General features: G+C 38.5%; 1 protein-coding gene across 3 annotated transcripts in view; it reads right to left on the reverse strand.

Annotated features, from left to right (window-relative positions):
- Positions 1-2,671: 2,671 nt before the first annotated feature.
- LOC114155155 (transducin-like enhancer protein 4) overlaps positions 2,672-21,213 on the reverse strand; it is a 44,774-nt gene continuing 26,232 nt past the window's right edge. For all 3 annotated transcript variants that reach the window (XM_028034913.1, XM_028034912.1, XM_028034914.1), the window contains exons 8-20: positions 18,896-18,912; positions 12,345-12,467; positions 11,919-11,972; positions 11,665-11,817; positions 10,716-10,848; positions 9,752-9,939; positions 8,603-8,679; positions 8,236-8,485; positions 7,909-8,156; positions 6,975-7,122; positions 5,868-6,018; positions 5,135-5,211; positions 2,672-5,002 (exon numbers count right to left, since the gene is read on the reverse strand). In XM_028034913.1, coding sequence (XP_027890714.1) covers positions 4,895-5,002; positions 5,135-5,211; positions 5,868-6,018; positions 6,975-7,122; positions 7,909-8,156; positions 8,236-8,485; positions 8,603-8,679; positions 9,752-9,939; positions 10,716-10,848; positions 11,665-11,817; positions 11,919-11,972; positions 12,345-12,467; positions 18,896-18,912 — 1,727 coding nt within the window. In that variant the 3' untranslated portion in view covers positions 2,672-4,894. The remainder of the gene's footprint in view (positions 5,003-5,134; positions 5,212-5,867; positions 6,019-6,974; positions 7,123-7,908; positions 8,157-8,235; positions 8,486-8,602; positions 8,680-9,751; positions 9,940-10,715; positions 10,849-11,664; positions 11,818-11,918; positions 11,973-12,344; positions 12,468-18,895; positions 18,913-21,213) is intronic.

Consider the following 21,213-nt stretch of genomic DNA (forward strand, 5'->3'; position numbering starts at 1 on the left):
GTTGCAGTAATCAATGCGACTAAAGATAAACGCACGGATGAGTTTCTCTAGATCTGGCTGAGACATAAGTCCTCTAATACTGGAGATGTTAACACAAGACAAAGAAGGAAGACATCAGCAATGACCTTAGAGAGGAAGTTCCTTTTGCCCATGAATCTGGAACAGTTTAAAAGGCCATTCCCAAACAATTTAAAGTCCACCCAAATATTATTCACAAGTGGAAAACACTCAAGACAATTGTAAAATCCTGCCACATGAAGGTCAGGCTGTGAAGTGCTCAGAAAAAAAAAAAATCCAAAAGCTCTATCTCATACTTTACGGGCATCAGGTTAGCATGTTAAAGGTTTACACTACACAGACTAAATAGCTCTGCTTCAAATAGGTCCTCTGCTCTATCTGAAACTCTGCCTTCAGGGAGTTATCATATTGCTCCTCTATTAACACATTAACAAATATTTCACCAGCGTTGCACAGAAAAGTAGCTCAGATAACGAGCTCAGAAGATCTGCAGTTGCACCAGGTGTTTACTAATTGCTGTGGGCTAGTCCGAAGAAGCATAGTGAGGGAGGAGTGCTGTGTGATGCAGATACTTGAAAACTAAGAAGCTGCAGCTCCAAGGGGGAGCTGCGTTTCAAAGGCAGAGCTCAGTCCACACAGGCACAGCTGAATGGCTGCCACACCAAATTAGAGGAACATAGATTTTATATAATACTGCCCCTTCATAGTAGAAAATTCAAGCCAGAAACATGTGTTGCTTTAAAAAGTTCTGCAAATCACTTTGACTGATTTGATATTTGAATTTCAACTTTTCAAAAAACATCATAAGAATTGAAGACATTTAATTCTGAAACATTGCACTGAAATTGTTAAAGAGACCAAGACACAATAATTAATCCACACAATAATTTAATAAAATCAATCACAGACTAGAAAAGAGAGTGAAGGCATTTTACACTGAAAGAATAAAAGCTCAACTGGTGACAGGTTTCTTTTAAATAATTACATTTTTACAGTCAAGTTGTAACACTTTCATGAGCTTAGTCAAGTGTTCTGTACATCATTAATTTATGGTATATAATGAGTATTTGATGTTGTGTAGCTCATGTAGCATTGAAGCGAGAAAGGTAACATTCAGGTTTGGATTTTTACATTGAGCACAACAAAAACACATTTCAGGTTTTCTGGATGAAAGCAGAAGAGAATCCAGTTCAATAGATAATCAATAGATTTGATGAAGAGCAGAGCATTCAATGACAACAACTTGAATAATTTAGCTTTAAATTGAAAAGTTTTGCCAGTTCAAGTACTGAAAGAAACTGCATAACACAAAGTCACAAATTATACTCACAAAAATGAATAAATATATATTGGTCTGTAAGTAAGACAGTATGCAGAAGTGGCACAAAATATTGGTTAGAATATGAAACTTAAGCTTTTTAATTCTGCTGAGGTATCTGCAGTAAAAAAGGTAAATAATTATGACGTGTCTTCCCTTTTTTCTGTTAGTAAAAGAAAACCTTTTTCTTCTTTGTAGTGCTAGAAATGATCAAATCTTAAACAAACAGATTCCATGCACAGTTCTCAAAGTTTACATACTCCGATCATGGGCATAAATACCCTTCTCTAATAATTTCTGTAAAATACATATCTTTTTACATTTTGTTAAAACTGTCACCATGTCATGACAGTATAAGATGAGACTGATAATCTGTGAAATAAATCAAGCTCCCAGTCCTAACTGCAGAAATACACCGCTTTTCAGAAACAACCAATCAGAAGAGGAGGAGGGTCTTAGCACTGTCAATCAGGCTTGTATGCATGCTGCCCACATCCTCCTCTTGCTCTCTGCTACACTACGACTCCTCCCCATCAGTAGAGTCTTCCATCAGACTACGTAGATTAAGTATGACAGCGATGACGGCAAATAAGAGAGTTTTGCTGTAATGGTAAGGTGTTTATCTCCCATTGGCACATGTAGTTGCACCTACACAGGTAGAATTAACAGCACTAAGACTTTCCTCCTGGCTCTGATTGGTTGTTTCTGACCAGGAGCTGTGCACACATGTGGCAATAGTTATAGTGGGAGAAGGCAGAGGAGCTTGATTTCTTCACAGATTATTTGTCACGACATAGTGTTAGCTTTAGCAAATATGTAAAAGACATTTTTTCTTAATAAAAGTTACATACTGCAGCTTTAAAAGATTACATACAGTGGGATTGTTTCGGAGAACAAAAGAGAGATGCATGGATCAAATAGTAGTTTTGGACCATATTTATCAGTTTTATATTTTACCTCAGACACTTGTGTAGATAATGATATAATATGCAATGTTTTGATGACTTAACCTGCTGTTAGTCTACATGATTTTGCACCAAGTAGATTGAATACCATACAATAAAAGTAAGATTTGTATGCTGCCACTTAAATCTATGATGAACATTTGAAATGTTTTAAAAATACTCAAATTTGACAAGATTAATCAGAATTGGATTGATAATGATGTCTGACTGTGAGTATACAAGTTTTACCTCTATGCATCTTCTGAGACTGTGGCTACCATAGTTAGTTAAATTAATAATTATAATAATGACATTTGTAAAACAAAGTTACATTTGTGCTCGGAGTACTATTGAACAAGCAGGAGAGTGGAAAGGAAATCCAAGAAGCATAGAAGCATAAAGGCACTGTGTATTTTCTGTCTTTTTTTTTTTACAAGAAGCTAACAGAACTAAATCAAAGTTAATCCTGTCCGATCACGACTACTTTTGTTCTTTTTTTATAGGTAGAAAAAGAAAAAAAAGTCCACAACCAGAAAACCAAGCTCAAAAATGAGAAAGCTGACCTTCAAAACACCAATATATCAGTTTTACAGAAAAACTATCAGAGGCGAGTGAAAGAGCATTCACAGGAGTCCAAACTGGGAGACAGAACCAAGTGCAATGGTCAGTCAGGAGTGAGGACACTGATGGCTGTCTCTGCAGTTTGCTCATAAAGCGCCCACAAGATCGAAACATAGACACAAAACACACACGTGTGTGTGTGAACTTCCAGCCTCAAGCTGAAATACAGGAAAAGGTGGGAAACATAAGCAGGAATACTGGTAGAAAATACTGAGGGTAATAACCTGCATCTTAAACAATAGAAAACAGAAAATAACAAGCCTCATCTGTTCAAATACAAAAAGAAATCTTTCAGCACATTTGGAAATTGTTTTTTTACACGTTTGTTTAATGAGTGCAGATAATACAGTTTAAATACATCACACACCTCTGTACAGTAGACATCTTGTTGTTTTTGGATTAGGCAAACTAGTCTTTACAATACAAGTCCTTAGGCTATGACAATTTCTTTTTTTCCTCTTCATTAGTGTGTTTATTTAGCATGTACTCTCAAAGTACTCCTTGAAGGTCAGCTCCCCGTTTGTTCAACATGTCGCCTCTCTTTGTCAGTCCTTGAAGGAGCTCAGAGATATTAAAGAAACTTTCTGTGATGGCTTCCACAACAAGCACCCCTCAACATGCAACTGTAATGCAATTAACTGTTGGTGTTTCTGGCATGTGGAAGGCTTTTCTGAGAAGTATTTAAGAAAACATGTAAAAGTTTAAAAGTTAAAAGTGAAGGGAACAAAATGCATCAACATAATAAATATGAACATAATGCCTTTGAAGCCCATGTTATTAAAATCATTTTGTCTTTCAAAAAGCCCCTTACATACAGATACATTGCTGGCAACAATAGTAAAAATGTGAAAACCCCTTTAAAAGAAACTAACCTTTTATTGCGGTAACATAATTTTACGGAGAAAAGACACCAACCTTTAATCTGAGTATTTGTTGCCAACAAACCCATAAATGTTGATACCCCTACCCTCAGTACTTTGTACAATCTCCAGATGAGAGTCCTTGGTCCTCTTTCCTGCTCTCTCCTCTTCAGTTTACTCCACAGGTTTTCTACAAGATTTAGATCTCAGAAGTAGGCTGAATTTAGCTCAGTGAACAATTATAATGTTTTGGATTAATATTAGCCTGAATGACCTAGTCGTGATGCACTACTTCTACCATCGTTGGATTTCAATTTAAAATGTCCATGTATAGTCAAAGAGTCAAATATTCAACAGCTGTAATTAAGTTTCTAGTGTATTTGAAAGATAAATGCCTCGTCAAGTTCACAGTTTCTTCATCATACTTAACAGTAGGCACAAAAGAAGTATGAGGGGAACCTGGTGCCACTAGTGGTTTTAAAAATAATTTGAAAACAATTTTTTAAAATAAACTTTCTTCATTGACTAAATTTAATGAGGAATTTTCTGTGTTTTATTTTTAAATGTGCTCAATAAAGATTGAATCATTTAAAGGCTTTTTACACATCTCTACTAGAAGAGCCCAAAAATTGGTCAGTGTCTGCAATTTCTTAAAAACAAATTTGCATGTGCATAATTACGACCCCTCTTTGTCATGTACCCTTTGAAGGCATATTGTCAATTCTGAGACGTAATCAGGCAGAGAAACTATGCAGAAATGACAATAAAAACTTGTTATAAAACATGTGCCATTCAGAACACCTAAGCTTAAAGCTAGATATGTCTAAATGCTGTAAACAATCAAATATAAGAGATACTTGTGTTAAATGTCATATAAAGGAATGCTATCTGGCCAATTCAGACTTAGTGTACATAGACATTCTTTTATACTTTCACCAGCAGAACGGCACTTGAAAATAAAAGGAAGATAAAAAATCTGTGTGCTTTGTGCATTTTGATTCTCGACCAAACAGAATCAGGAGGTCAAAGTGTTATGGTCCCAGAACGTATTTGTGTTTGTTTGGATACATTTTTTATACTGATGATGGTGACTTTACGTCCAGACGCAAGGATGACCTTTAAGTCCAGCTTTCCTAATAGATGACCTCGTAGACCGTCGCTTTTTTGTCTCCTGAGCCCGTCACAATGTATTTATCATCTATGGAGATGTCACAGCTCAGCACAGAGGATGACTCCTTTGACTGAGAAGGGGATATAAGACAAAATGTGGTTATATGTATTAAAAAAAGACAGCCTTAGCTCCATGTTGTATTACATATATATCTCTCTAAACAGAAAATTCCTAGATGCAGGGGCTGCTCTGTCCCTCTCACCTGGAAAATGCTGGCTCCATATGGAGTTCTCCATGCATTGAGTAGATTGTCTTTTCCTGTGCTCACAAACCACTTCCCTGCAAGGAACGAAACAGAACACAGTGAAAACTTATACATAAAAAAGAAAAAAAAATCAACCTTCTGTTTGTGAACATTGACATTTGAGTAATGATTTTATTCCCTATGCACTTCCCGCTTTCTTGTATTTTCACTTTGAATGTGGAGAACTTACACAGTCACATTTTTGTAATACAGAGTTATCTATATTACAAAATATAGATATTTTAGTATATTGTTCTGTACATGCACGTGATTTTTTTTTTTTTTTAGGTATGCAAGACCCCTTAGATCAGGGGTGCCCAAAGTCGGTCCTCAAGGGCCAACATCCTGCAAGTTTTAGTTCTCTCCATGGTGGTAGTAACAACCTTTTCAGCAGGTCAGTGTTCTTCTTAGGCCTTCTAACGAGACATCATTTGATCCAGGTGTGTTCAACCAGGAAGAGAACTAAAACATGTAGGATGCCGGCCCTTGAGGACCGACTTTTGGCACCCCTGCCTTAGGTGAACAAATAAATGTTTAAGCCTCACCAATTCAAAATACTGAGAATACTGGTTAGCGGTCCAGAATCTGACCACCTGTGTACACCTTTTTATGTCTAAATTAAGAAATAAACAAGGAAGCTTCATTTGATGACAGTGTCATTTATGTCCCCTTGACCTTGTTGCACTCTTACCACAGTGAGCAAATCTTAGTGAGAGCACGCAGCTTTCATGTAGATGGAGTTGGTACTTGTCAGGTTTGGTGACGTGCAGGACCTCTACGTTGCTGTTCTCCATCCCCACAGCCAGCCACTCGCCTGTCGGACAGTAACCCAGAGAGAAGATCTGCAAAAAAGACAAACAGTCCTCTTTTAAATATCTTATTATACTAAATAGGTTTTTTTCTTAAGTTTTTGTTGGCTCTAGAGCCCTTCATTTGAAAGTAGTTCAACAGGAAAGAGGGTAATGAGAGAGGGGGAAGACATGCGGCAAATGTCGCAAGGCCGGAAATTGAACCTGCAACTACCGCCACGAGGACTAAGGCCTCAATGCGTGGGTTGTCCTTTGCCCCTGCACCACCACAGCACCCCAGATCATATGTAGTGTTTAAAACATTCAGCATTGTAACGTCGAAAATGTGCTCATGAATATGTTGTATAAATGTGAAAAACCTGTAAAAGACTAAAAGATATTTTAGCTGAGAAATAGTGGGTGATAAATTTGCTGAGACTGTAAAACTTTATCAGCCATATTGCTCCCTGTCTTGTGTTCCCTCTCTCTCAAATCTCTTTAATGCACACTCACGCCCTCATGTACAAACTGAGGTTGCGAAATGGGTCCTATTCAGGAAAATTGCTATAATGGTCTCTTATCGCTGCATTTCTTCTTACCTGAAAAAAAGTGAATTCTAACTGCAAGTATTATTGGTGTTAAAAGTATTTGAGGGCATGACAAAAATAGTCTGGCCTTTAGTGTGGGTTAAATGCTCTGAACTGAGCTGGTAAATTACTGCAATAAATCAAAAGCAGAGACGGTAATCACACACACTGCAATTGGCAGGGACTCGTCCATCGAAGTACAATTTTTACCAATCTGTAACATTTTTACTTTACAAGTAACACAAACTACTGGTACAACAAGTTTGATAATAACCCAGCCGTCTTTGCCCCAGTGCAACAGCTTACATTATGAATGTGGTAGAGGGACTGAGTTATAAAGAATTATATGAAGATATAAGCATAAAAGAGGTTCATAAAAATATTTAACACAGTATACGTATTGCTTTGGCGTTTCTTACAAACCTGGGAAGTAAAGTCGTGTTGTTGCAGCTGCCGTCCCTCTCTCAGATCCCAGGACCGAACAGTGTTATCCAGACCTCCAGTCCAAAGTTTAGTTCCGTCGTTAGAGATGTCTATACAACTGGCTCCATCTGTATGACCCTGAAACTGCCTGCAGAGAATCATGCACAATACATCCATGTTATTTAACAATAATTAGTAGAAAAAACTAAAACGTAGTTCATGAATATCCAAAAATAACAGCAGGTGTGAGGTTTCTGGAACATAACTGTGCCCAGTTGGGTTGAATTAGAACACATTTGTAAGCCATCCCTTCTTGTCCCACATCAATGTCTGACCTCACAAATGCACTTCAGGAAGAATGTGGAAATACTCCAACACACTCTTAAAGAGCAGATGAAGAAGCAAATGCTACAAGTGGAGGACTGACGTAATATTAGCGATGCAGAATGGATGTCACTCAAGTGTGACAGAGTATTAGGGCCATATAAAGAAAAAATTAAAAACATAAAATTGTGAGAATAATGTCATAAAATTATCTAAATAAACTGTTATGAGTCATAATATTACAAGAATGAAGTCGCAGTATTACAAGAATAAAATTATAATTTTACGAGAAAAAAGTAAAAAAAATACAAGAATAAAGTCATGGTAATATATAAAAATAAAATTGAAATAGTATGAGAATAAAATCATAATATTACAACTTTATTCTTGTAATATTATGACTTTATTCTCATACTATTTCAATTTTGTTCTCATATGACTATTTTCATAATATGACTTAATTTTTTGCAATTTTGTTACTTTATTCTCGTAATTAAAAACATATATATTTCATTAGCGTGGCCCTAATACTCTGTCGTACTCAAGTTCATGTGTTCAGTCAAGGAAATACAATTGCTATACACTACATTACCGATCTGTAGCCACCTACCGAACCAAAGTCTGGTTATGAAGATCCCAGACAGCTATGTTTCCATCAGAGCAGCAGGAAAAGCAGACCTTGGAGTCAGGGCTGATGGCCAAAGCATAACACGCTGGTGCGGATGAAGTCAGCTCTGCTTTGATACGAGGAGTTGGTGTAGCCAAATCCCATATTGACAAAGTGCTCGCCTCGCCCCCTACAATTAGCGTTCGTCCATCCGGAAGCAGGCGACACGAGCGAATGTAGTTATCCCTGTTCTGAAGCAACAGAAAAACACTGTATTACATGCATTTACTGACACAGTCTGGAATATAAGGGTCAAGGCACAGGTCTTACAAGGCAGTCCAGCTGGGAAACAGGGGTCTTGTTACCCGGATGACTGATATCCCACACCTTCACACAGCCTTTGCCCCCGGTATAGACATGACGAGTCGGGTTACTGATGGTGACAGCACACACCACCTCTCCATGGCTGAGAGTATTGATCTGTCGTGCATGCCGTGGGATGCCAGGGCCGATCAAAGCATCTGGAGGAAAAGGCACAGGCTGCATTTGTCCATCAGCGCTCACATGAAAGGAATAAGCTCTGGAGGGGACAAAGAGTGGCAAGAAATAAGAAAGAGAGTGAAATGAAAGGATAACGACAAAATCATGTGTCTTTCTTGGTGTGTCTGACATTAACAACTGAGGTGAGGAAACCTACGGTTTTCCACCAGGAATTCCTGACAGGTTGGGAGGAAGCCCTGGGACACGGATGTGATGGTGAGGATCAAATCCCACCTAGTGAGAGAACAACAGTTCAACTACACACCACTGTGAAATGCTTTTGTTATATGAGTCATCTCTAATTAAAGCAGAGTTGCTTGAAAAATGTGATAATGAAGCTTAAGAGAGAACAATGCTAGAATTTTTCAGATTAAAAGCAACAATTCTTTAAAAAAATTCAAAGCTGAGAACTAAAGAGAACTATTTAAAGAGTTAGATAAGGTTGCAAATTTTATTTTAACAATTAATTATAGATATTTAAATCACTTTTTCAATGTGATTTAAATATCTACTAGATTTTGATATTGCTTACTTTAGGGTAAGGTGATGTAAATGGACAATAGAGACATTGTCATAATAACATTACACTTAATTAATGCCCAATTCGAAACATTATTAAAAAACACTTGAAATTATTCTGTCAAATCTAAGGAAAACTTAAGATTAGGATAATTTCTGTAGACCTTGAGAAATGCTTTCTACCACTCTCTTTCCTTGCTTTCTTTATTTTTTAAGGATTTTTTTTTTCTTTCAGATAGAAAATTTTAGCTCTCTTTAAAGGTTAAAGCAGTTTTTTTCTGTTTGTGTTGTTAGTAAGACTGACTGCTCTCTTGCGGTCAGTGACCTTCACTCTACGGCCAGCAGCACACTACAAGATTCTAAGTCAAATTTTTACATCAAAGACAAATACTGGAGGTTGCAGACAAAACTCTGAGATCTGCCATCAAATATCTGAGGTTAATCTGATATGAGGTCATCTGGCTGAAGGCTTTAAAAAAAATCATAATCAATGAGGTTTTAGTAGACAAGTTAAATAACCGACAAAATATCTACCTGATGTTTAGAGGAAGTTGCTGACTGATTTAAAGGCAGATCAAACAACAGCAATAAGCAGAAAACTGTGAAAAACTTGCTTGCACTCAGGAAAACATTTTAATAACGATTGTTTTATTTTCTGTTAACTCAATATTTTAATCACACAGCTAAAATTGATTCAAATGGTTTCTCCATTATTTTACATGTTTCTGTCTTGAACATGATCACAGATACAAATTCAGGATGTGTGTTTCTGTGAAAGTTCTGGTACCACTTGCGTGCGTCCATATGCCGCCACGGCAGCAGCGGCCACTGCGCTCATCTGTGGGGAGATGTTGTGGAGGCCGGAGTAGGCGGCGCTCGCTCCACTCAGCTCTCCGTTCATGCCGGGGTGAGGAACCATTCCAAACGGTCCGGGGTACGAGCAGGGCACTGCGAGCGGCGTCCGGAGACCGGAAGCTGGAAGACAACAAAGGCAGAAGTTACAATGGTTCCTGACACAGTGTGAGGACAGGTTTAGTAAGACGCAAATTCCTTAGTAGACTTAGACTTACTTTATTGTCATTGCATAGACACAACAGTGAATTTGGCAACAAAATGTTGTTGCTTGGATACCAGAAAACACAGAGAAAGTGTGACTATATATGCATACACACACATATAAACACATACATACAAGTATTACTGGTGCAGGTACAGGTGAAAAACAGAAAAGAAAACTAGAATAAATATTACACAAATAATACATTGATAAATATATAAGAGCACATATATATATATATATATATATATATATATATATATATATATATATATATATATATATATATATATATATATATATATATGTTATACTCATCATTCAGTATGAAAACATTAGGAGAAATATTTTTAAAGCATGATTAAAATTGAGGTTTAGATTAGATTAATTAAAAACAAACAAAAGAACATGGTCTACTTCTTCAGATACAGAAATATTTCAATATGTTTTTTATATTCTGAAATATAACATGTAGAAATGACATAAGAATTATGAAAGATCATTTCAACTTCTTGCTCAAAATTTAGCTTTGTCTAAGAAAATAAATATACTGGAAACATTACAATGTTCAAACTCTATGTACTCAAATCTGAGGAAGGCTTATTGGTATTAAAAGTTCTTTGTGATTCCTTTTGACTTCCATGCTTCTCGTTGCTGTAAAGATGCTTTATGATCAGCTACGATCAGGACTGACCCAGCAGCTCGGCTCCTGTGGGTTTACTCGGTGCAGGCCTCAGGCCAGGGGTGGAGGTGTTGCTGGGTGTGGGAGCCTCAGAGCGGGATGTTGGGGTGCTGGACTTAGACACAGGGGTTGTAGATTTTTCATTCTAAATCAAGTACATCATAGAAAAAGAGCAAATTACTAGAAAAAATTTAAATTCACATCTAGAAAGGATGCAAAGCAATTCACAACTTAAGTAGGAAAAATATATATATGGTAAAATAATTTTTGTTCTGAAGACTCTTTCTTAATTACAAAACCCACAAACAAAACAAGTATACTAAAAAGAATACTTATTTAGTTTTAGAGGTTTAAGTATCAGGACATAACATAGCTCTGAAGTTCTAAAACTTTTTAAATCTAACTGTACTGCATGATAGATGCAGTAAAGATTTTTGAAGTAAAATGAATCTTAAATAAAGATGCTTTAAGAAAGTAAATAACTGTAAACTCAAATTGTAGAGCCACTTAAAGTATTGTGTCAAGTCGGTGAGGTTTGCCGATTTGTATTTGCACAACTCAGATAAGGTCCCATCACTTCAATTGGGTCTAGACTTCATTTATTTGACCCTAGAATCATTTAATGCCGCCTTCCTCTGAGACACTCAATGACTAAAGTGCATATTGTTAACCAACCTTTTGGCTTTTTTTCTGCTAAAATCCTATGAAAGGAACAAAAGTGTTCTTTATTTGTCATCTGTAATCTGTTCTTTGTATCTGATCTCCTATGGTTAGATTTAAAGCATTTTAGAGCCTGGTGAAGTCCAGAAAGAGTTTATTATATCCTGATGCATTAAGATATTTATCATCAAAACATTTCTTCTCAACTTACAATGATTTGCTTGAATGTTTACACTGATATAAATATCTTTAAAAAAGAATTTAATCAGATGAAAAGATGGTAATTCCCCAAATGACTCACCAAATTAATCTCTTTGGACTTGGATGAAGGTGTGCTGCTGGAGGAGGCGATAGAAGAAGGACTCAGGGGGGCGTCTTTCTTTAGCAGGCGACTTTTGTCCAATCCGTTCTCCCGAGGAGAGTGGGCAGGACTTCCTCTAGGAGAGGTAGGATCCTGAGGTGGGTGAGCCCAGATGTTTTCAAAGAAACAAGGTTATATGTTTAACAAATGAACAGAAAAACATGGCATCTTAAGAACAAAAAGCTTCCTGGTACCTCGTTGGAGACGTCTACTACCAAGTTGTCGTCACTCTTTTCTCCATCACTTTCCTGGGATTCACACAGAAATGTAGCTTACATTTTTGAAAAATTGAATGAAATAAAATATATAAATAACAATATATTGTTTTACTGTACAGAATAAAATGGCATCACAATATTTTCCATTCAGTCTGCTTTAACTTTTTGCCTTTGACAATATAATAAAACATAAAAGGACAAATTAAAAGCTAGTGGCTTCACACATGAAAAGCTAGTTCTCCCAAGCTTTTCTCTATTTCCTTCCTCAGCTCTTCAAAACAAAGTGTAGTAAAAACAGACTCAAGAACTGAGATAAATTTTCCAATTTTTTCTTGCAGTGATAAAATATTTAATCATACACCTCCACTGCCCAGAGAAGGAGGGTTTAAGCTCATCACTCACATAGCGGCTGGAGGTCAGTTCCTTGTCATCCGTCTTCTGCTTCTTGCTCTCGGATGAAAAATCGCTGGAACTCCGATGTTTCTCTCCAGCCCGGAAACTGGCTGACGGAGACACGGATGAACTCTGAAGCAGAAAGCAAACATGTTAAAATAATTTGAGCAACAATTTCTGTTATCAATTATAAACCAGATGTTATAAACCAGATGTCTGTGGAATAAAACATGATATAGTAATTTTTCTTGATAGATTTTAAATCAAATTTTAAAAGCTTAAAACCAAATAGATTACAGCATAATTTTAACTGAAAATATTTTATGTATTCAACACTTAATTTTAAACTAAGACAATTTATACATGCACCAGAATGAAATTAAATCAGTTTATATTGCGAATGAAACAATTTAAAAAAATGTAACTTTTACTGAGACAGATAAGGCAGTGAAAGATAATCGTAGCGTAACTCATACTATTGGACAAATGATCTACAATTTATTTTCCAAAAAAGATCTGTTGTCATCAGTCTGATAGTTATAAGACTCCTGCTAAAACACCTTAAAACAAATCCATCCATTTACATTTAATCTGAGTCTATTTAAACTATTGAGTAGAAAAAAATAAAATTTATTGGAGCATCTAGCAACTGTTAATTTGCAATCAACGACTTCATGTTTCCTTTAGGATAAATATGACATGGCAAAGGTGCCCATTTATTTTAGCTGTTCTTTATTTTAGTTGTTTTTCTGGACAACAACCCAATGTTATTCCGCCACTGCACACAGTTATGAGAACGATCAGGAAGACAAACATAAAAAAAATCAGGAAGACAAACATAAAAAATTTCCAAAGCTCACTTTTGGAGTACAGCTGCAAATTGCGTTAGATTATACTACTGCAATAAAATAGATCAACTGACTACAGCTTCACGACTGATTAAGGTGAATTAATGAATGTACTGGGTTTTTATTTTAAGAGGTGTTGTTAACTGATCTCCTTTCCAATTTTTTGTAAATGCAGACAAAACTAAAATTCCTGCCAAGGTACACTTTTTACATGTTTAGCTAAGGCAGTTTCTGGGCTTTAAAAAGATATTGAATGTACTGTAAAATTAAAAGTGGGTCTCTCCCACATGTTTTATATCCTTCCCACAACATTCCATACAAATCGACACGTGGGCGAGTTGGGGCTTCTCTGCCTCATGGTTTCAGGGAAGATTGTACTAAATAATTTAAAGATCAACTCTACTATCTGTTAAATACTCCTATTTTAAACACAACAAAACAGTGAAGCATCCTTAACAGCACGATTGTGCCACTGATGCTGCTTATTCCTAATCAAGCTTTGCATCTTTTAAATATCAATAAATGTTCCTTGAGAAGAGATCAAACTAAGAGATTGCTCCTCTTCCTCTGAATATCTTTGCCCCGTCTCTCCCACATTGGGAGGCGCTGCTCACCCAGAATACACTGGACAGAAAGAAAAAAATAAAATAAAACAAGACCTTTAGCTCGACCTTTCCACTAACTCACGCCTGTAACCTTTTCACTGCCCTTTGCCGTGCTGCAAGTGTTGATGACAACGATTCCGAGCGGGGGGAAGGGTGAAGCGGCGTGTGTTTGTGTGTGTGTGGAGCACTTGTTCCTGTTTACATTTTAGTCCTCTGGATGTGCAAATAATCTGCAGATATCAGTGTGTTTGTGTGTGTATGGGCGTGTGTCTCTTCATGAGTGATAGAGGAGCAAGTTGAGCCATCCCTCTCTGTCGCCTTCTTTTCAGGCTGATTAGATTAATTAGCCTGCAAATTAGCTCTTTTCAAAAACATCAAAGCAAATTAATTTTGCTGTGGAGACAAATGAAGGCCCTGCCGGCTGAGCGAGCATTGTAACTGTGACAAAGTCTTCAGTGTGGGTGAGTGAAAGTATTAATTTTCACTGACATCATAATTACATTTACTTCCCGTATCCAATTGATTCTGCGACTCTTGATAATGGTATCTGTAGCCGAGCCGCTTCCTTTTTCATTCACTTTAGGAATCTTCTCTCTGGGTGTTACATCAGTGTCAATCTTGATTAATTCATCCTAACATCCTAACTATGGCTGACATGATTCATCAACATAATCAATGATGTTGACTAAAATGATCTGTAAAAATTTACGTTTTTAGTCAACATAGGTTTTGTGATTTAATCTGTTCTCTTTTTTAATTCTTACCACAAATTAAAATTTAATGTAAAGTTTATTACATTAAATAAATGTGATAAACTAGGAGACTGTGACGTCCATACATCTAATAGATGCACGAGGATCTACAGTATTGCAGCTGATCATGTTCCTTTATATCTACAGAGTATCCATCTCCACTAGGAGATGGATATTTGGATTTAGACATGCCATGACACAAATCATGACATCTGTGTCATGATGTCCTATGACACAAATGTTTCACACTTTCTCTAACTGGTTTCTTGTACATCATAAAATGTATTGTAGTGTAATGGCTGAAAAAACACCTAATCTCAATCCATTAAAGCACCATTGAGATTTGGTGGTACAAAAGATTTAACCATGCCATGCAACCATGGAGTGATATTTCTAATAGGCACCTCATTGAATCTATTTGAGGAATAAATAAGGCGTATTTAAAGGCAAAGTGTACCACTGTCTGGTGAATGTGTATGAAAAGCAGAACAAGTGAGTTTGTTCCCAAAACCAGCAGAAAACCTGGAGGAATATGCTTGATTGTGATTATTGTATAAATCATCACTGTTATATTATTGGAGTTTTGTGAAGATCCTCTGAAAATACGGATTACGTTTCCTGGATGTGGTTCATGCATAATCTTCATTGTTATGTTGGGAGTTTTGGAAAGTAGTAATAGACTCTCGGTTGCAGTACAACTAGCCCAATATATCTGATCAGCTGGTTAAAAAGTTCATCAAACAAACCAGACACCAAACCTGCCAACTGTTTAAAGAGTTTTCATTAGCTGCATGTACAGTGAATGTGGGCACCAGGGGAAGCTGATGTCTGTTAATCCATGCGTGCCTTAGCCACATATGTTTTTATTGTATGTTATTTTTAAAACTGCAAAAGTAACCAACAAAATTTTTACCATGGCAACCACTAAAGTTGGCAATAATGTCATCCCTAAATGTGACTTTGTTACTTGGTGACAAACAGACACTTTAAGAGCTGCTCAGAAAAGCAACTATGTACTTCAAAGGCTACACAGAGCAAGTAGTCATACATTATGCACAAATTAGTCCTCAGTTTCATTTTTGTCTCCACATTTTTCCCACACATATTGATAAGACATTCCATTAGATACAGAGTAGAAGTGTCTCTGGGTCTCACCACAGTCACTAACCCTGCAAATATGCATCACAGATGTGCCAGTTAGCCTCACCTAGAAGTGTCCCTTGAATCAACGCCCCACATTTGCCCCTAAAGCTGAGCAGGGACAATGCACAACCAGGGATTGTATTTGTTGCTCTGGAAATGAGCGCATGCTGGTTTTTATCCCCAAACGGCAGGATGCTAATGTAGATTTAATACACCACACAATGATATTTGATGGAGGAGAGCTACCAAATGCGAAAAAATGTGACACAGAGGGGTTTCTGCCTGAGCTGAAATGTCTAAGCTGTGACCAGTGGTCCAATTATATTTATTTTTCTTTGATTAACAGCTCAGATGGTCACTCACCTAATTAGGCAGCAAAATATCCACTTTTTTTGTTTCTCACCTTTATTCTGCACAAAGTTCTGTACAAACCCAGAGGCTTTTGAAGTCTGGGTGGTAGTTATTTGGTTTAATCCATCTCTCTTGGCCTGTTCATTTGTTTCTTTCTCTGCAGCCAGCCCAGCATGGAAGGCGAGGCGACACGCTGCAGTCAGAGTTTTATAAAAGAGCATCCCAGCACTGACAAAAAGAAATGGACTGTGGCTGTAAAGCTTGTTTGCAAGCAAAAATAAAATGAGACAGAAAATAACAAAAACTCAAAAGTAAGTTGCATATTGCAGTTTCCACACAAGCAAAAAGCTGTAATGGGCTCCAGTAGAGACATGCAGAGAAATCAGCTGGTGACAAGAATTAGATGATTTTCAGTTTGATTGGACCAAACAGGCGATGGGTGTGATACTTTTCCAATCAGTAAATTAACTTTATCTAATCACTGCCACATGAAACTGACAACGTCACTCTGGGGTGTGGATAATGTTACTTTCAGAGAACTGTATATTTGAACCTATTTTTGGTATCAGTGAGGTGCTCAAACATGAAGTAAAAATTTGTGGTTCATTCAGGCTGAAGTTCAATATAATTAAAGAAATCAAATCAGCAGATCAAGGCTGTTCTAACTATAGTACGTTATGTTGATAATGATAACTCAAAGAAACTTTGAGGAACTTGTGACCTATCCATCCACCAAATGACCAATGAAATGTATGGATAGTTAGGTTTAGAAAATACATGGATGGCTTTTAATATCTTTTAATTTTTGACATTTAGACAATGTTAACCAAGTACAAACAAAAACAGAGCTGTGATCAAATCATGTTTCTCATACAGTGAGAAACATGATTTATTTCTGTAGTACATAACATTTAGTACATAACAATCTTCACCTTTAATTTGGAGATTAAATGTTTCACATGAAGTTTAAAATGAAAGCTTTTCATCAATAATTAATCCCAGATAAATAACCAGTGACTCTCGTAATAAATTTACCTCACCTTCTTATTGAGGAGCTACTCTCAGCGAACATATGAATTTGAAAAAAGCATTTCACCATTTAAAACAAATTTTAGTGGCTCAAGAAAATGTGCACTTCATCAAAAGGAGCCTGTAGAAATGTAGATCCCTATGCAGTTCAATAAGAATAGTAAATCGCACAATCTGCATAAACTGATGGGAAGTATTTGACAAATTGTGATTAACATGAACCCTATGACTGATCCTTGATGTACACCTTTTTTAACCTTAACAAAAGAGGAATTTGCCCCAGCCATTTGAACACATTGCCAAAATAATTAGCCAAATAATCTGCAAACCAGTAAGATGCTTCATTGAAGATGCTTATCTTGAGAAGAATATTTAGCTAAATACTTTGGACCACAGTGTCAAATGATTTTCAAATTTAAAAACTTTGTGATGAGGCAGCCAGTTTTAGAAATAAAAATCCAAACTATCACAAACAATTTTTTATTTTTGGAGTCCAACATTTTGGAATTGGGTAATTCATTAAAAGACTTACTAGCAGAAACGCATCTCACAATTTTCCAAAACATGTTAGAATGCACTGGTCATCTTTAGTTTTCATCAATAAAGATTTTGCGATCTTTTAAATCACTTTAATCAGATCTGTTACACAGAAAGAACATTTAGTCTACATAACTCAGACTTAATGGGGATATTGCATATACTTCATAATCAACTCAATGATGTAAATAATCAAACCAACTACTACCCTCACACTCATTACTACCAGCAGCAACAAAGGCTCTCAGAAGGCTCTGTCCTTGAACACACCATGACTGTTTAATTGACTGCTTGTACAGGTTACAATAGGTCTGCAGACGCGCGTGCTGGAGCTCGCTTCATACCCACACACCTTTATCGGAGTGTGAGGACCTAATTCCAAGGACATCAAGGCACAGATGTTCATGCAACTCACACAAACTGTACTCTGTGGACTGTAGCCAAGGCAACGGTAGATCACTGACAAACGGCTTATTGGTTTCATGGAGTGACTGTTGGCCGCTGTGTCAAAGAGCATCTCTGTGTGTTTATGTGTGTGAGGGAGATTTCTCACTGAGCGCTAATGAAAGGAATTTATCATTCTGGCCTCTCCGTCTTTATTGCTGATTTCTGATGACCTCAGAAACACAGACACAGTCATAATGCGTGCGTGCGCGCGTGTGTGTGTGGTTGAGGATCTGCTACATGGTGGGCAGGAGATAACATATTAAACGTTAAAGAAAATTCCTTCAAATCGGAAAAAGCACACACACACATTTTCTCTAAACGGCATGTTCAAGCATGTGAGCTCAGCTTGCTCATATAAAGACATGCTAATCTGCTCATTGAGTATTCAACAAACCAAATGTTTTCCTTTGGGGGGTGGGGTCTGTGCCGCTTAAGGGACTAATTTACCACACTCACTGGATGTAACCATGATCTGTTCCTGAACTCCTTCGTTTTTAGCTTCTGCTCAGCTTCTGTCATAACTTATCTTATATTTTCATTTTTAAAAGCACATTCTTAAATATATAAATTTTGAGAAATTATTCAGTGGATAAAAAGAAGCTTAAAACTACATTCAGATCTAGAAATGTGCAACAATTACTGGATAAAGGTGCCATGTTGTAATGCAGAAAAATGTGCTAATTTAGTCTGATTAAATGTCAGAAAGTGAGTCAGAAAGGATTATGCACTCAAATGTAACCTGGATTTCCTTCAGACATACTGGTTGATCATCGCAAATGAAGATACAGTAAATCTTTGAGCCAAGGATGGTTCTTGTTATAAGGATAATAAAGACTGAAAGAACTTACCTTAACTGAATCTCTGTCTGAGGAGACAAAAGGCAAGAGAAAGAGAGAGACACAAAGAGAGAAATATAATTAATAAAATATTCAAAGACTAAAGCAAAAATGACATAGACCCATATTAAACAACCACGTGCACTACAGTATCATCTTCTTAACTGTGTGATCTGGCCAATTAATGTGGGTCATTCCCTATCTTTTTTATTACGCTTACAGTTGTTTCAAACTTTTTAATCAACACCAGATATTGCTGAGTTTAGCTAGAGCTCTGCTGATTTTAATAAAAACAAAAAACATAACGAATTACTGAGGTTTAGGCAAATCTGATTAAAAGAGGTGAATAAACAAAACACTATACTTTCTACACCAAATATGTCCTGTAAGCAAAGTTTACAGGATAAAGAATATATTTCTTATTCTAAAGAATGGTTTTTACTAATTACTTAGAAGCATTGCAAGACTCAGCTATTAAAAATTCACTGTCATAAAGATCTGCTACATTAAGAAGTATAACGTAAAGCCAACCCTACAAAGGAAAGACTGTTTAAAAATTTGAATTTTGCCATTCAAGTTATGTACGTGTATCCATCCATCCATCCATCCATCTTCTTCCGCTTATCCGAGGTCGGGTCGCGGGGGTAGCAGCTTCAGAAGGGAGGCCCAGACTTCCCTCTCCCCAGCCACTTCTTCCAGCTCCTCCGGGGGAATCCCGAGGCGTTCCCAGGCCAGCCGAGAGACATAGTCCCTCCAGCGTGTCCTGGGTCTTCCCCGGGGCCTCCTCCCGGTGGGACGTGCCCGGAACACCTCACCAGGGAGGCGTCCAGGAGGCATCCTGACCAGATGCCCAAGCCACCTCAACTGGCTCCTCTCGATGTGAAGGAGCAGCGGCTCTACTCTGAGTCCCTCCCGGATGACTGAGCTTCTCACCCTATCTCTAAGGGAGAGCCCAGCCACCCTACGGAGAAAACCCATTTCGGCCGCTTGTATCCGCGATCTCGTTCTTTCGGTCATGACCCAAAGCTCATGACCATAGATGAGGGTGGGAACGTAGATCGACCGGTAAATCGAGAGCTTCGCTTTTTGGCTCAGCTCTCTCTTCACCACGACGGACCGGTACAGCGCCCGCTTGACAGCAGACGCTGCGCCAATCCGCCTGTCGATCTCCCGCTCCCTTCTTCCCCCATTCGTGAACAAGATCCCGAGATACTTAAACTCCTCCACTTGGGGCAGGACACCCCCCCTGACCCGGAGAAGGCACTCTACCCTTTTCCGGCTCAAGACCATGGCCTCGGATTTGGAGGCACTGATCCCCATCCCGGCCGCTTCACACTCGGCTGCGAACCGATCCAGCGAGAGCTGCAGATCACGATCTGATGAAGCCAAAAGGACCACATCGTCTGCGAAAAGCAGAGATGAGATCCTGAGGCCACCAAATCGGATCCCCTCAACACCTTGGCTGCGCCTAGAAATTCTGTCCATGAAAGTGATGAACAGAATCGGTGACAAAGGGCAGCCCTGGCGGAGTCCAACTCTCACCGGAAACGAGCCCGACTTACTGCCGGCAATGCGGACCAGACTCTGACACCGGTCATACAGGGACCTGACAGCCCGTATCAAAGGGCCCGGTACCCCATACTCCCGGAGAACCCCCCACAGGGCTCCCCGAGGGACACGGTCGAACGCCTTCTCCAAGTCCACAAAACACATGTAGACTGGTTGGGCGAACTCCCATGCACCCTCCAGGACCCTGCTGAGGGTGTAGAGCTGGTCCAGTGTTCCACGACCAGGACGAAAACCACACTGCTCTTCCTGAATCCGAGGTTCGACTATCCGACGGACCCTCCTCTCCAGGACCCCTGAATAGACCTTGCCAGGGAGGCTTAAGAGTGTGACCCCTCTATAATTGGAGCACACCCTCCGGTCCCCCTTTTTGAACAGGGGGACCACCACCCCAGTCTGCCAATCCAGGGGAACTGCCCCCGATGTCCATGCGATATTGCAGAGTCGCGTCAACCAACACAACCCTACAACATCCAGAGCCTTAAGGAACTCCGGGCGGATCTCATCCACCCCCGGGGCCTTGCCACCGCGGAGCTTTTTAACCACCTCGGCGACCTCGCCCCCAGAGATTGGAGAGCCCAACCCAGAGTCCCCAGGCTCCGCTTCCTCAGTGGAAGGCATGTTGGTGGGATTGAGGAGGTCTTCGAAGTACTCTGCCCACCGGCCCACAACGTCCCGAGTAGAGGTCAGCAGCACACCATCCCCACTATAAACAGTGTTGGTGCTGCACCGCTTCCCCCCCCTGAGACGCCGGATGGTGGACC

This window comes from Xiphophorus couchianus, chromosome 12, assembly GCF_001444195.1.
Source record: "Xiphophorus couchianus chromosome 12, X_couchianus-1.0, whole genome shotgun sequence".
Lineage (NCBI taxonomy): Eukaryota > Metazoa > Chordata > Actinopteri > Cyprinodontiformes > Poeciliidae > Xiphophorus > Xiphophorus couchianus.